We start from the raw sequence: 16,077 nt of genomic DNA on the forward strand, positions 1-16,077 counted from the left end.
TTCCAAACCCATAAGACCTTATATCATCTTTGGAAAACAAATTAAGGTATTTTTGATGATAGTGGTAAGTTAAAGGAGTAGTTCACTTTCAGAACAAATATTTACATTTAATGTACTCACCCCCTTGTCATCCAAGATGTCCGTGTCTTTCTTTCTTCAGTCGTGAGGAATTTGTTTTTTGAGGAAAACATTTCAGGATTTCTCTCCATATAATGGACTTTTATGGTGCCCCCGAGTTTGAACTTCCAAAATGCAGCTTCAAATGGCTCTAAACGATCCCAGCCGAGGAAAGAAGGGTCTTATCCAGCAAAACAATCGGTTATTTTCTAAAAAAAATTACAATTTGTATACTTTTTAACTTCAAATGCTCGTCTTGTCTAGCTCTGTGTGTACTCTGTGTAGAGATTAAAAAGTATATGAATTGTAAATGTTTTTAAAAAATAACTGATTGTTTAGCTAGAAAAGACCCATCTTTCCTTGACTGGGATCATTTAGAGCCCTTTGAAGCTGCATTTTGGAAGTTCAAACTCGGGGACACCATTGAAGTCCACTATATGGAGAGAAATCCTGAAATGTTTTCCTAAAAAAACAATTTCCTTACGACTGAAGAAAGAAAGACATGAACATCTTGGATGACAAGTGGGTGAGTACATTATCTGTAAATTTTTGTTCTGAAAGTGAACTACTCCTTTAATAGCGGTGGACTGTCCCGGGAGAGAAGAAATTGTGGAATAAAGTTGTTATTTTTGTTTTCATTGTGCACAAAAAGTATTGAACCACTGATGTCACATGGACTGTTTTAATGATTTTCTTACTACCTTTCTGGGCCTTGGCCGTGGTAGGACCCTTGCTGTCTATTTAGGGTCAGAAAGCTCTTGGATTTCATCAAAAATATCCTAATTTTTGTTCCAAAGATGAATGACGGTCTTTGGAGCAGGTTTGGAACGACATAAGGGGGAAAAATTCACACAGGAACACTTCAGAAAAATATAAAAAATTATGTAAGCACATACCACTTCCTTATAGCACACAATGGTGTTAGAAGGGGCATGAGTTGGCCAAAACAGATTTGCGTGTCAATACCTCGTCTATCTCAGAGTCAGTGGCACCCTGACATCAAAAACACAGGCAGAGGAGGCTGAATGATCCATCCCACCATCGGCAAAACATTCCACAGAAGTTATTCATGAAAAAGGTACTCACACAAGCTAGTCTATGAACTGCTTTGGGAGATGTTAAAAGGCTCTGAACCCGTTCCTGAACTTTCTCCCACATGTCAGGAGAACCCAAGAGAGATCTGCAGAAAACAACACAGGTATCTTAAAAGATTAGTTCACTTCCAGAATAAAAATTTCCTGATAATTTACTCACCCCCATGTCATCCAAGATGTTCATGTCTTTCTTCCTTCAGTCGAAAATAAATTAAGGTTTTTAAGGAAAACATTCTAGGATTTTTCTCCATATACAGGTTATGTGCCAAAAAAATTAGAATATCGAGGGAAAGTCCATTTATTTCAATAATTTGTTTCAAAAGGTGAAACTTGTATGTTGTATTAGTTCACTACACACAACGTGAAATATTTCCAGCCTTTATTTGTTTTAATTTTAATGATTATGGATCCAGTATTTCACAAAATTAGAATATCATGACAAAGTTCAACATTGTAGGCTCCCTGTGTCCCAATCTAGTCAGCTAATTAACGCAAAACACCTGCAAAGGTTTCCTCAGCATTTAAATTGTCTCAGTTTGGCTTAGTAGGCTTCAGAATCATGGGGAAGACTGCTGACTTGACGATTGTGCAGAAGACCATCACTGACACCCTCCATAAGGAGGAAAAGTCTCAAAAGACAATTGCAAAAGAAGCTGGATGCTCACAGAGCGCAGTATCGAAGTATATTAAGAGAGTGTTAAGAGGAAGAGAAAAATGTGGCTGGAAAAGGTCCACAAGTGACAGGGATGACCGTAGCCTTGAGAGGATTGTCAAGCAAGGGCGGTTCAGAAATCTGGGGGACTGAGGCTGGTGTCAGTGCATCAAGAACCACCACATACAGACATGAGCTACAGCTGGAGAATCCCATGTGTCAAGCCACTCCTGAACCAAAAACAACGTCAGAAGCGTCTGTGCTGGGCTAAAGAGAAAAAGTACTGGTCTGTTGCCCAGTGGTCCCAAGTCCTGTTTTCAGATGAAAGGAAATTTAGCATTTTATTTGGAAATTAAGGTCCCAGGGTCTGGAGGAAGACCGGAGAGGCACAAAAGTCAAGCTGCTTAAAGTCTAGTGTGAAGTTTCCACTTGTCAGTGGTGGTTTGGGGAGCATGTCATCTGCTGGTGTGGGTCCATTGTCTTTTATCAAGTCCACAGTCAACGCAGCTGTCTACCAGGAAATTTTAGAGCGCTTCATGCTTCAAGCTTTTTGGAGATGATGATTTTATTTTCCAACAGGATTTGGCACCTGCCCACAAAGCCAAAACTACCATTACCTGGTTTAATAGCCATGGAATAACTGTACTTGATTGGCTGGCAAACTCGCCTGACTTAAACCCCATTGAAAATCTATAGGGTACAGTCAAAAGGAAGATGAGGGAATAGAGACCCTGAAATGCAGACGAGCTGAAGGCCAATATCAAAGCAACTTGGGCTACCATAACACCTCAACTGTGTCAAAGGCTGATCACCTCCATGCCACGCCGCCTTGATGCTAGAATTAGTGCAAAAGGAGGCCCAACAAAGTACTGAGGACATAATACAGTACATTAACACACTTTTCAGAAGGCCAACATGTGTTTAAGATCCTTTTTTTATTGGTCACATGAAATATTCTAATTTTGTGAAATACTGCATTTTTTTTTTTTTTTTGTCTTTAATCCGTAAACATCAAAATTGAAACAAATAAAGGCTTGAAATATTTCACTTTGTGTGTAGTGAACTAATATAACATACAAGTTAAACTTTTTGAAACTAATTATTGAAATTAATGGACTTTCCCTCGATATTCTAATATTTTGGCACATATCTGTAGTGGACTTCAATGGTGGCCAATGGGTTGAAGGTCCAAATTGCAGTTTCAATGAAGCTTTAAAGGGCTCTACATGATCCCAGACGAGGAATAAGGGTCTTATCTAGCGAAACCATTTGTCATTTGTGTAAAAAAAAATTTATTTCAACTACGAATGTTCATCTTGCACTAAGTGAAGAGCGTTTGACTTTCTTTGCACATTCGCTTTAAAAAACTGGGTTGGTACTTCTGCCTACATCATGTGTGACCTTTTCAAAATTCATTACGTAATGTGCAAAGTCAAGCTAGTGCAAGACAAGAAATTTTGGTTAAAAAGTATATAAATTTGTTTATTTTTTTTTTTAGAAAACGACATATTTTTCACTAAACAAGACCCTTTTTCCTTGAATGGGAACTCTTTAAAGCTGCACTGAAACTGCAATTTGGACCTTCAACCCCCTGATCCCCACTAATAGGGATGTAACGATTCCTCGATTCTATTCGAGTATTCGATTTAAAAAAATCCTCGATTGCATTTTGCCCGTGTCAAGTAATCGGCACAATACCGGAAGTGGCACATTCCACATATTAAACCCATTTAAAATTATAATAAAGCATACTGCTATTAAAAATTTGCAAACGCTACGATTCTATTAAATATATATATATATATATATATGCGATGCAGGTTTAAAATATGTGCTTTAATTATTTACATACGTGTAAGTTACTTACGTGCGTCTCGGATCGGCTCCGTTCACAGTAAATGTTGCTATTAAACAAGAACGGTTATCATTTACATGTGTGGAGCGTCTTAAACTCTATCTCTGCAAGTAACTGAGTTTTGGTTTATAATAACATTTATCTGGGAAGCCAATGTGTGCTATTTCATCAGATTTTTTAGGTATATCATTTATAAGCCTATGCAAACACAGGAGAATACATCAGTACATCTCTGTATGCAAACTGTTCATCGCGATTTCAAAATAAAAGTTTAAACCCTCGCCCTGAGTTTACACATTTTGATGTCCACATATTCAACAAATTACAGCATTTCTGTCATAAAGAAATGGCCAAGTATTAAAGATTAAGTGGACATTTGAATTAAATGTTTATTGAGTCAATATTAAACAAGGATTAAACAAATATTAAAGTTTTAAAAAACAATCGTCAGGCCGTTGGCGCCCTCTGCAGGCATTTGTTATAATGCATAATATACATTAGCTTTACTGTTTATAATACATTATGTATTTGAACAGTTGTGTTCAATAAAACCATATGACTACTTGCTTTATTTGAACTAATTATTATTGCCTCATTGCTATTATATATGTACTTGAGTACATTTTTTTGTATTATTACAAAAATAAATTACAATTATCCGATTACTCGATTACCAATATAATCGATAGTGACAGCCCTACCCACTAAAGTCCATTATATGGAGAAAAATCCTGGAATTATTCCTCAAAAACCTTAATTTCTTTTTTTAACTGAATTTGGAAAGATGAGCATCTCGGATGCCATGGGGGGTGGGTAAATTATCAGGAAATTAAGATTCTGGAAGTGAGCTAATCTTTTAAAAATAAAAACTATTGCTCATATTGTAGGTCGGCGATTTGAACAAACCCCTTGAACCAATATATTAGGCAACTCATACTGCTGTGATTATAAATTATACATCAGGTTGTGTAGCATGGATGTGATGTGGAAAATCTGAGCTGGTTCTACAAAAAAAACATCAATCAAATCCATTCATGCAACTCTACCTGGGGAACACAGACACAAACATACCCATTGTGCCTCTGGCCATCCACGCTGGAGTGTCTTGGGCTGGAAGATCCCTCATATCCCATTAGGGAATGATGACGGCCCACTTCCTCTGCGTAATTGAGGAGATCATCTGTGTCTGAGGAGTCTTCATCAGCCATCTGAAATAATAACGGGAAGTGGGGGTTCATGAGTAAAACAATGGAATATGCAACCATGTACAGGTTGAAATACTCTTGTAAAAAGAACTTTTAAAAAGTGCAATTTTTTAATAAGTTTTAAAATACATTTTTGTCATGCTTTAAATAAGTATGTTTATTTTGATATGTTGACTGACATGCTAAAGCACATGTAAAGTACTTGATTATAATTTTAGTAGTGTAGTCTGTTATTCAATATTACATTTAAGGCTAATATATTTTTTAATTAGCCTTTTAAATATATAAAAAATATACAAATGGGTCAAAGACGAAAAGGAGTTTAGGCATAAAAACAATAAGTGTAATACTGCTTTAAATGATGAAAAAAAAAACATTTAAAATATTTCTGTTTAATTTAGTTGTATTTTTGTTTTTGTTTTATAAATATCATACAATTTTGCCGAAGACACCCACTAAAATGTCATTTAGTGTAACAGTCTTGTCAGGCATATTCACAACAAAAATCAATTTATGACACATTAAAAGACTAATTACTTTCACCCCAAATACTAATTAGTTGTAATTCTACATTTTTAAAATTTGCCACCATCCTAGGTAGAGTTTTTACTCATTAAAAACACAATAAAATGTAATATGCTCCCTTATTCTTTTATACATTTTAATATGTACAATAAGTCAGAAAAATGTTGTTTGAATTTTTACATAAATACAGGTATTTCATTATTTCAACAAAATTTTGACATTTTATTCTCCAAAAACTTATTTGAAATCCTAAAAGTAGACACTTTACTTACATTTAATGTGCTCTCTATGCATAAAATCACTGTAAATTTCTTTTAACGTGGACATCTTAACGTCTTTGACCCAAATATAAAACTTTTAAATATAACACTCTAAAGTGATTTACTATCATTTTTAATCATAATACATTTGCGTTTAATTGCAACTAACATTGAGTTAAGTGTTTAAAAAGATTACATTCAGTTCACAATTAAGTAGATTCTAATAAAGTATATTATTATATATAAGTATATATATTATAATATTCTTTTTCACAAGGGTTGTCCTCATCTGACTTATCTATTATAGTTAATCCAGACTGTTTTTAACTTTCAGATCAGAATATTTGTTTAATACTGTACTAGTATAGAGAAAGAAAAACAACACACACAACTAACCCAAGATCTGGAATAGCTTCCTCGTGGGTCTCCTGAAAAAAAAAGCAAAATTGTATGGTTTACCAATTAACATTCTATTGGTTGAACAAACATGTCCTGTCAAACATCACTAAACTGTAAAAAATGAGTGCTACAAATCGTATACAGCATGAACCAATGGATTAATACCTGCTTCTCTTAATGGTTTTGACTGATGTGGCGACAGACTCCTTAATCTGGAGTTTCTGTCAGAGACGGGTGAATAATGGGAAGAGGATCGTCCACGTGACCTTTGAACCTATAGTGGTTCAAGCATACACAAAAGTTCAGAAATTGGAATCAAAGCGTTTTAAATGAATGGCAATTTTCCGATAATTTACTCAGCCCCATTTCATCCAAAATCTCATGTCTTTTTTAAGTTAACAAAAATGTACAGATAATGTACTCACCCCCTTGCCATCCAAGATGTTCATGTCTTTCTTTCTTCAGTCGTAAAGAAATTGTGTTTTTTAAAGAAAAACATTTCAGGATTTCTCTCCCTATAGTGGACTTCAATGGTGCCCCGAGTTTGAACTTCCAAAATGCAGTTTAAATGCAGCTTCAAAGGACTCTAAACGATCCCAGCTGAGGAAAGAATGGTCTTATCTAGCGAAACATTTGGTTATTTTCTAAAAACATTTACAACTTCTATACTTTTTAATCTCAAATGCTCATCTTGCCGAGCTAGACATAGGTTAAAAAGTATATAAATTGTTTTTTTTTTTTTTTTTTTTAGAAAATAACCCACCATTTCGCTAGATAAGACCCTTCTTCCTTGGCTGTGATTATTTAAACCCCTTTGAAGCTGCATTTTGGAAGGTCAAACTCGGGGGCACCATAGAAGTCCACTATATGGAGAGAAATCCTGAAATGTTTTCCTTAAAAAACACCATTTCTTTACGACTGAAGAAAGAAAGACATGAACATCTTGAATGACAAGGGGGTGAGTACATTATCTGTACATTTTTGTTCTGAAAGTGAACTACTCCGTTAAGGTTTTTGAGAAAAACATTCCAGGATTTTTCTCCATGGTGGCCAATGTGTTGAGCGTCCAAATTACAGTTTCAATGCAGCCTCAAAGGACTCTACACAATCCCAGCCAAAGAATAAGGGTGTTGTCATTTTCTTGAACAAAAACAAATTTAAATACTTTTTAACCACAAATGCTCATGTTGCAGCAGCTTTGCGATGTCCTTACACTTTATGTAATAATGTTGAAAAGTCAAATGACCAGTTCTTTAGAACTTCCGCATAATGATAAGCCAGCTCCTAAACTTTCGCTGAAGCTCGTTTTTATATGTGATATATATAGGTGGATGCCCTTGAGACTCCTCTACTGCCTCGTTATCAGAAACTGAGAAAAATAACGATTGCAACATCGTAAATAATAATAGAAGCATGAACAATTCATTTCATATTATTTAACAACATACAATTTAAATGCCAAGCCTGGTAATCCCTTCATAGTCATGAACACAAATATTTTTTTAAAGCCTTTATTATTTTTCAACTCTACAGCTGTGCCATAAAATTAATTTTAAAGATTCACTTTTTATTCATAAAGACAACATGGAAAAAAAAATGTGTTTTTTGTCTTTTTAAGATGAAAATGACATGAAATTACCCTTATAACCAGAAGATGGCAGCAGAGGATCAATCATTGGCTGCAGCTGCCATTTCAACTCTCTAGTTTTTTCAAGACATCTTGCTTTTTGGTTAATTATAAAATTACTAATATCACAAATCATAGTACTTTTACTGCACTGAAGTACATAGTATAGCAAGTGCAGAAAGCCATTAAAATAAATAAATAAATAAATAAATAAAATCAGACACAAACAGCCTGTAAGGGTGAATTATTAAAATACTTATATATAGTTCACTACAAATTAAATAAGTTAATTATTAATGGTATAAGAATGTAATAATGCACTCAATATGAGTCGATATGAATTTGAAATATTTTATATAATTTAATAACTACATCTTTTAAGCTTTATCTTGAACTTAAAAGCTATTAAATAGCCTATATTTAACCGACAAAAACGTGTTACTGCTGTAATTTTGTTACTCTGAATTTAGTCTTAATCATTTTTTTTTTTTGACATCAGCTTGTCAGATGTTTCATCTGGTTATCAAACAGTCCTTAGCTGGTCATGGACCATTGTGATTGTGAATGGATTGTGTAGAGATAACGTGCAAAGTACACCCCTATTACAGCACAGTTGACCAGAAATGACTAAGCTGGCTTGTCTAAAACAAGGAAGTAATCCGCGCATATGGTCAATTAGTACTTTGTCTGTGTGAACTTTGGTTCAAAAGGTAGGGTAGGGTAAAAAAAAAATCCATCTTATTTTCTCCCCCAACTTCAAAATCATCCGACATTGTTGTTTTACCTGATTTTGTAAAGGGTGTTTGACTTTCTTTGCATGTTTGCTTTGTAAACAATGGGTCGGTGCTTCCGCCTACATCATGTGTGCATTTGGTTGTGGTTAAAAAAGTATATACATTTTTCTTAGAAAATGTGCAATCGTTTCACTATATAAGACCATTATTCCTTAGCTGGGACCATGTAGAGCCCTTTTGAAACCTGTTGGCTCACATTGAAGTCCACTATATGGAGAAAAATCCTGGAATGTTTTCCTGAAAAACCTTTTTTTTGTGACTGAAGAAAGAAAGACATGAACATCTTTGATGACATGGGGGTGAGTAAATCATCAGGAAATTTTCATTCTGGAAGCGAACTAATCCTTTAATGGACTTGATCCTACAATAAGCTCTTGTGCCCTCTGCTGGCCATCAGTAATTCATCAAAAAACACACACTGCAAAAAATGTCTTGTTTCCAGCCAAAATGTCTAAAAATTCTTAAATCAAAAAGGATTTTCTAGATGAGTAACATTATTGTCTTGTTTTCAGCAAGTCAAAAAACAAGTCAAAATTTGTGCATATTTGCTTGAAACAATGAAAAAAATCTGCCAAAGGGGTAAGAAAAATAATCTTGTTTTCTGTTTGACCACATTGGCAGATATTTTTGCTTTTTCTAAGCCAAAACTCACTTAATTTTGACTTGTTTTTCTAAAAACAAGAAAACAATTCTACTTGTCTAGAAAATCCTCATTGATTTAAAAAAATCTAAGTAAGAAAAACATTTTTTGCAGTGCAAATGTTTTGAGAATCTCAAAACATTTGATCATCACTGTAACCCTGCAGAGCATCAAGGTCCATGATTCTCACAACTTTTTGTTTATAGGAAAACTGCATTTTCATTTATTTATCTACTGAACATGGATCGTGTCTGAAATACACCCTTGTGAAAAAGAAGCACACTTAATTGTACTGAATGTGCACTTGTAGTGTGCTTCAGATATAAAAATTAGACTATTAATTAAATAAAAGGCCACTTACAGGAGTAGTTCACTTCCAGAACAAACATTTACAGATAATGTACTCACCCCCTTGTCATCCAAGATGTTCATGTCGTTCTTTTGTTCAGTCAAAAAGAAATTATGTATTTTGAGGAAAACATTTCAGGAATTATCTTCATATAATGGACCTCTATCGTGAGTTTGAACTTCCGAAATGCAGTTTCACAGGGCTCTAAACGATTCCAGGCGAGGAAGAATACTTTTTAACCTCAAACGCTCGTCTTGTCTAGCTCTGCGTGAACTCTATGTCGTCCGGTTCATGACAGTTAGGGTACGTCAAAAAACTCCCATCTCATTTTCTCCTCCAACTTCAAAATGGTCCTACATTGCTGGAGAAGTACCGACCCAGTGTTTACAAAGTGAACGTGCAAAGAAGATCAAATGCCTTTTACAAAAAAGGCAAAACAGCAATGTAGGACGATTTTGAAGTTGGAGGAGAAAATGAGATGGAAGTTTTTTCGACATACCCTAACTGTCTTGAACTAGAATACACAGAGTTCACGCAGAGCTAGACACAAAATTGTCAATTTTTTTTTAGAAAATGGCCGATTGTTTCGCTAGAAAAGACCTTTCTTCCTTGGCTGGGATCCTTTAGAGCCCTTTGAGGGCGCATTTAAACTGCATTTCTGAAGTTCAAACTCACGATAATAGTCCATTATGTGAAGATAATTCCTGAAATGTTTTCCTCAAAAAACATATTTCTTTACGACTGAAGAAAGAAACACGTGAACATCTTGGATGACAAGGGAGTGAGTACATTATCTGTTTGTTTTTTTTAGTTCTGGAAGTGAACTTCTCCTTTAAGTGTACTTAATGAGAGACCATTTCATGACTGTTTCTAAACACACTTAAGTACACTTTTGAGAAGTTCATTTTGTAATAATGTCAAATTAAATGTTTACTTTAAAGTCATTTTCAAATCATTGTTTTAATCATCTTTCATCATGCTTTAATGAAGTACTCTATTTTGTGTTGACTAACATATTGAAGCACATTTGTGACCCTGGACCACAAAACCAGTCATAAGGTTAAAATTTACAAAACTGAGATATTTACATCATATGAAAGCTCAATAAAAAAGCTTTCTATTGATGTATGGTTTGTTATGATAGGACAATATTTGGCTGAGATACATCTATTTGAAAATCTGAAATCTAAGGGTGCAAAAAATCTAAATATTGAGAAAATCACCTTTAAAGTTGTCCAAATTAAGTTCTTAGCAATGCATATTACTAATCAAAAATTACATTTTGATAGGTTTACAGTAGGAATTTTACAAAAAATCTTCATGGAACATGATCTTTAATTAATATCCTAATGATTTTTGACATAAAAGAAAAATCAATAATTTTGACCCATACAATGTATTTTTGGCTATTGCTACAAATAAACCCCAGCGACTTAAGACTGGTTTTGTGGTCCAGGGTCACATTTAAAGTACTTGATTACAATTTTAACTGTAGCGTGCTATTTGAGATTACAATCAAAGTTATTATATTGTGCATGTACTAAATTGCAGCTCCATCATTGCAAACATGTAATTAAAAGTACATGACACGCAAGTTTCGAAAGAAATTACATTAATGTATAGAAAAACAGAAGCAATGAAATTACATATAAAAATGAACTTAAGTCTTACTTAAGTGGGTCAAAACATCACTCTGAAGTTCAGCTAATTGCATTTCATACTAATTTAAACTATAATATATTTTCATTTCATTGCAAAAACATGCAGTTAAAGGAGTAGTTGACTTTCAGAACAAAAATGTACAGATAATGTAGTCACCCCCTTGTCATGCAAGATGTTCATGTCTTTCTTTCTTCAGTCGTAAAGAAATTATGTTTTTTTATATTAAATATTTCAGGATTTCTCTCCATATAATGGACTTCTACTCTATGGTGGAGTTTGAACTTCCAAAATGCAGTTTAAATGCAGCTTCAAAGGACTCTAAATGATCTCAGCTGAGGAAGAAGGTCTTATCTAGCGAAACGATCAGTTATTTTCTAAAAACATTTACAATTTATATACTTTTTAATCTCTACACAGAGTACACACAGAGCTAGACAAGACGAGCATTTCAGGTTAAAAAGTATATAAATTGTCATTTTGTTTAGAAAATAACCGATCGTTTTGCTAAATAAGACCCTTCTTTCCTCGGCTGGGATCGTTTAGAGCCCTTCGAAGCTGCATTTAAACTGCTTTTTGGAAGTTCAAAGATAGAAGTCCACTATATGGAGAGAAATCCTGAAATGTTTTCCTCAAAAAACATAATTTTCTTACGACTGAAAAAAGAAAGACACGAACATCTTGGATGACAAGGGGGTGAGTACATTATCTGTGCATTTAAGTGTCCAAAAATATTACATTCAGTTTGCAGTTAAGTACATTCTTTTAAATCCTAGATATTTATGCATGCAAGTGTATACGCCATGTCTGTCAAAAAGCAAAACAAAACCCAAATGACAAATGACAAACATCTGATACCTGATCTCTGTCATGATGTTCTGTTTGACTGCATGGAGCAAAAGAGAGATGTCTTCTGGAGGATGTTCTCCCCTGTTTACGTGACTTTTTGGAGGTTTTCCGTGTCATTGCCCTCTAAAGACAATAAAGCATCTTACATAACTTTATAAAGCAATCAAGTCATGATCTTCACTTTTACAATCTGTATTTTTACCACAGGAACAGTCAGAAAGCCATTGTCACTGGAGATTTCACTGAATGTCGTCTTTGTGGAGAACTCTAATCTTGGAGAGATTCCCTGAAATCAATCAATGAATATCAAGACCAAAGTTAATAATGCAAAAATTCATTAAGGTTGTTGTTAAACAAATCAATTCAATTAGTGTGGTGTATAAATAAGCACTTACAGGAAAAGTGGGATGTCGTGTCATCAATACCTCTCGCTCCACTCCAGAGAAAGATGGGACAAGCTTTGGCTCTGGGAAGAGAAAACTTCGAGCATCTTCTTCAAAACTGGCCAGTATTTCCCCAGCTGTCAAAGCAAATAGCATTATCTTCAATCTGCAACATGAATAGTTTAATAATGTCTGAGAAACAATATCAGATGTACCTGGAGGAATCAACTGAATGAGTTCAATTTTCACTGTTTCACCTGAGGACGAGGAAAAATGCTATTTAATAACCCTTGTGAATAAGATGCGTTCTTAATTGTATTGAATGTGCACTTGTAGTGTACTTCAAATCATAAAAGCATATTTTAAAATAGAAATGCACTTGCAGATAATACAATATTAATCTATTGAAGAAATCAGACATTCATGATGTTTCTTCACACCTAAGTACTTTGTAATAATGTTAAATTAAAAGTTATACTTTGTAATAATAAAATAATTGTTTAGCTTTAAATAAGCATTTTGATGTGCTGACAAACATACTAAAGTGCAAATACTTGATTATAATTTTAACTGTCATGTTAATTATATTACACTTAAAGTTAAAATTTTTTATATTTTTAATGCAAATTCATCCTTTTAAATGTGTAATTACGAATATATTTAAACACATGGTGTCTAAGTTTCACCAGAAATGACATTAAAGTATATTTTAGTTTACCATAAATGCTTGTCAGTACATTCAGCCGCAGTGTTGGGGAGTTTAAGTTACTTTTAAAAGTAAAGCATTACAATATTGAGTTACTCCCTAATATGTTACTAATTATGTTACTTAGTTACTTTTTATGGAAAGCAATGCATTACTTTTTAAATCTGGGCAGGGCTTGCTTGTTTGTTTTTAATATAAAAAGTAAGGCGAATGTAAAAGCCTTTTCACACCAAAAGCCTCAGGCTTAGAGAAAAGTAAATTCATGTCTGTACAGCAGACCGCATACGAAAAAATGTCTCTTCAGCAATAAAAAAAGAAAAACAAATGTTAGATTATCTTGAGTAATTTTTGCTTAGCCGTATGGATGAATTGGATCATCGAAAATCGGCACCAAAGACATCGGTTAATAAAATGGGATTATTTGTATTATTTAACGTATTTAATTATTGCAGGTTTGCGTTGAATGTCACTGTTTTTATTCATTTTGAAGAATACTGAATCCGGTTTTTTTAGTGAGTGAGATGAATTAATGCATGTTCACATTTATTCTAGAACTAAAGTAACATCTTACTCACAATTTCTCTCAACATGGGGACAGGAGAGCTTTTAATTAATAAATGGGGGGAAAAGTAACTGGCATTACTTATTTGAAAAAGTAACTCAGATATTTTTTTGTCAATTAAAAAGTAATGCGTTACTTTACTAGTTACTTGGAAAAAGTAATATTATTACGAAACTTGCGTTACTTGTAACCCATTACCCCCAACACTGTTCAGCAGCATTTTAACCATATTTCAAACACAATAAAAGTAATTATAATATTACACATAAAGATGTCAAAAACTCGAAAAGTCAGTTTATTGGTATTAATATAAATTTACAGTTGAGGTCAAAAGTTTTCATACACCTTGCAGAATCTGCCAAATGTTAATTATTTTACCAAAATAAGAGGGATCATACAAAATGCATGTTATTGTTTATTTAGTACTGACCTGAATAAGATATTTCACATTTAAGACGTTTACATACAGTCCACAAGAGAATTTTTTATAAATAAATTTATAGAAAATTACCCTGTTCAGAAGTTTACATACACCTGAATCTTAATACTGTGTTGTTACCTGGATGATCCACAGCTGGGTTTTTTTTTTTTTTTGTGATAGTTGTTCTTGAGTCCCTTGTTTGTCCTGAACAGTTAAACTGCCTGCTGTTCTTCAGAAAAAATCTTTAGAAGGAAGAATTTTTGAATTTGAAGATCAGGGTAAATTTAACTTATTTGGTCTACTGGGAAACATGTAAGTATCTTCTGTAGCCTCTGAAGGGCAGTACTAAATAAAAAAACATGATATTTCAGCAAAATATATTTTTTTAATCTGTTCAAAAGTTTTCACCCCTGGCTCGTAATGCATTGTGTTTCCTTCTGGAGCATCGGTGAGCGTTTGAACCTACTGTAAAAGTTGCATATGAGTCTCTCAGTTGTCCTCAGTGTGAAAAGATGGATCTCAGCGCTGAAAAAAAAAACTTTGTGGGACATGAAAGATTTTTTTTAAAGGACAGCGATCAGTTTAACTGTTTAGGACAAACAATGGAATGAATGACTATCACTAAACAAAAAAAAAACAGCTGTGGATCATTCAGGTAACAACACAATTTTAAGTATCAAGTGTATGTAAACTTTTGAACTTTTCTCTTGTGGACTATACGTAAATGTCTTTTAAGAGAAATATCTTATTCAATAAAAGAATAGCATGCATTTTGTATGATCCCTCCTATTTTGGTAACATAATTTACATTTTGCAGATTTTAATTTTCATTTAATTGCAATTAACATGTAATTAAGTGTCTGAAAACATTCATTTCAAGTACTAGGTTTAGTAGTAGTTTTACTAAAGCATACTTATTTTTTCACAAGGGAAGACAGAATTAAAAAATAGCAAAGAGGAAAGGAGAAAAAAGGAAGAGGATGAAATAAGCAACATCTCACACTGCAGGAATTCAGCTATTGCTGCAGGATCAGTGGCATAATTCAGTATCTACAAGAAAAAAGGTAAGTAAGTGAGTTTATAAAACAGTGAAATGACTTTTTATTTAAAATAGATCATATAATAAAATCACTCCACCTTTTCAAACCTTATTTTCTCCCTAATCAGTAACGGAAACACTGCAGGAAGACATTCCGACTTCCTGTATTTATTCATCAGACTCACACTGACGTAAACATCATCTTTGGCTGGTAGATGCACCCCTGGACAGGTTATCTACAACACAAATATGATCAACTATTTCTATACACACAACAGTATGCATTAAATATAACCGATATACCGAGGCCAATTAATTTTAAGTAGATGTCACAGTTAACTTAGTTCAATAACAATTGTCAGGAAGTCCTCACCGCCCTCAGGTGGAGTTCAACGACCACTTTAACTGCTTTGTGAGGCATATTGTGTCTTGTTATTACCGCTAATAAACTGTTATTATTCAGAGATCATTCATAATATGTGGTCAGTCCTGGGAAGCGTCGCGTTTCCATGGCATCACGGAAGTCTGGCTCAATTCCGCGATTCGGTTTATTTGAATGATTCGTTTTAAAGAATCGGTTCAGACTCGACTCAGTGATTCTTTTACGCCATGACGTAAGGCCGTCAGCACGTGGTCTTTGACATTCTGGCGTGTTTTAGAACGTTTTATTTGGTTAATATCCCCTCAAATAAAAGGAAACAGTATTACATTATAAATTAAATTTTAATTTTTACTAAATTGTAAGTGTAAGTACAGTTAAACCAATCATTTTTGGTTCTTGAAAAAGAAATTCAAATTTATGCTAAGACAATTTTTTGATTTACATAATATGAAAGCAATCAAGACTGTCCGCATTTGTGAGTCCTTTAACATAACTATATATTTAACCCACCCCTGGCTTTATGTGTATTATTTAGTATTTTATATATTTTGTTAGTGTT

General features: G+C 33.7%; 1 protein-coding gene across 1 annotated transcript; it reads right to left on the bottom strand.

Moving 5' to 3' along the window:
* Positions 1-1,038: 1,038 nt before the first annotated feature.
* Positions 1,039-15,647, bottom strand: spata6l (spermatogenesis associated 6-like). Its single transcript, XM_073835630.1, has 12 exons — positions 15,510-15,647; positions 15,235-15,372; positions 15,099-15,147; positions 12,624-12,665; positions 12,421-12,545; positions 12,228-12,311; positions 12,035-12,148; positions 6,273-6,381; positions 6,105-6,136; positions 4,790-4,926; positions 1,204-1,297; positions 1,039-1,110 (listed from the first exon to the last, which is right to left on the bottom strand). Exons 1-12 carry the CDS (start codon positions 15,555-15,557, stop codon positions 1,039-1,041), a joined length of 1,044 nt encoding a protein of 347 aa, XP_073691731.1. The 5' UTR covers positions 15,558-15,647.
* Between the last annotated feature and the right edge of the window lie 430 nt (positions 15,648-16,077).

The sequence above is a fragment of the Garra rufa genome, chromosome 3 (assembly GCF_049309525.1).
Source record: "Garra rufa chromosome 3, GarRuf1.0, whole genome shotgun sequence".
In the NCBI taxonomy this organism is placed as follows: domain Eukaryota; kingdom Metazoa; phylum Chordata; class Actinopteri; order Cypriniformes; family Cyprinidae; genus Garra; species Garra rufa.

What these genes read in the sequence shown, in the direction of transcription:
- spata6l (XM_073835630.1), bottom strand. Translation starts at nt 15,557, where the DNA reads ATGCCTCACAAAGCAGTTAAAGTGGTCGTTGAACTCCACCTGAGGGCG. An exon ending in GCTTTCTGACTGTTCCTGTG is followed by an intron (nt 12,149 to 12,227) that starts GTAAAAATACAG and finishes TATTGTCTTTAG; the next exon opens with AGGGCAATGACACGGAAAAC. An exon ending in GAAGCTATTCCAGATCTTGG is followed by an intron (nt 4,927 to 6,104) that starts GTTAGTTGTGTG and finishes TTATTATTTCAG; the next exon opens with ATGGCTGATGAAGACTCCTC.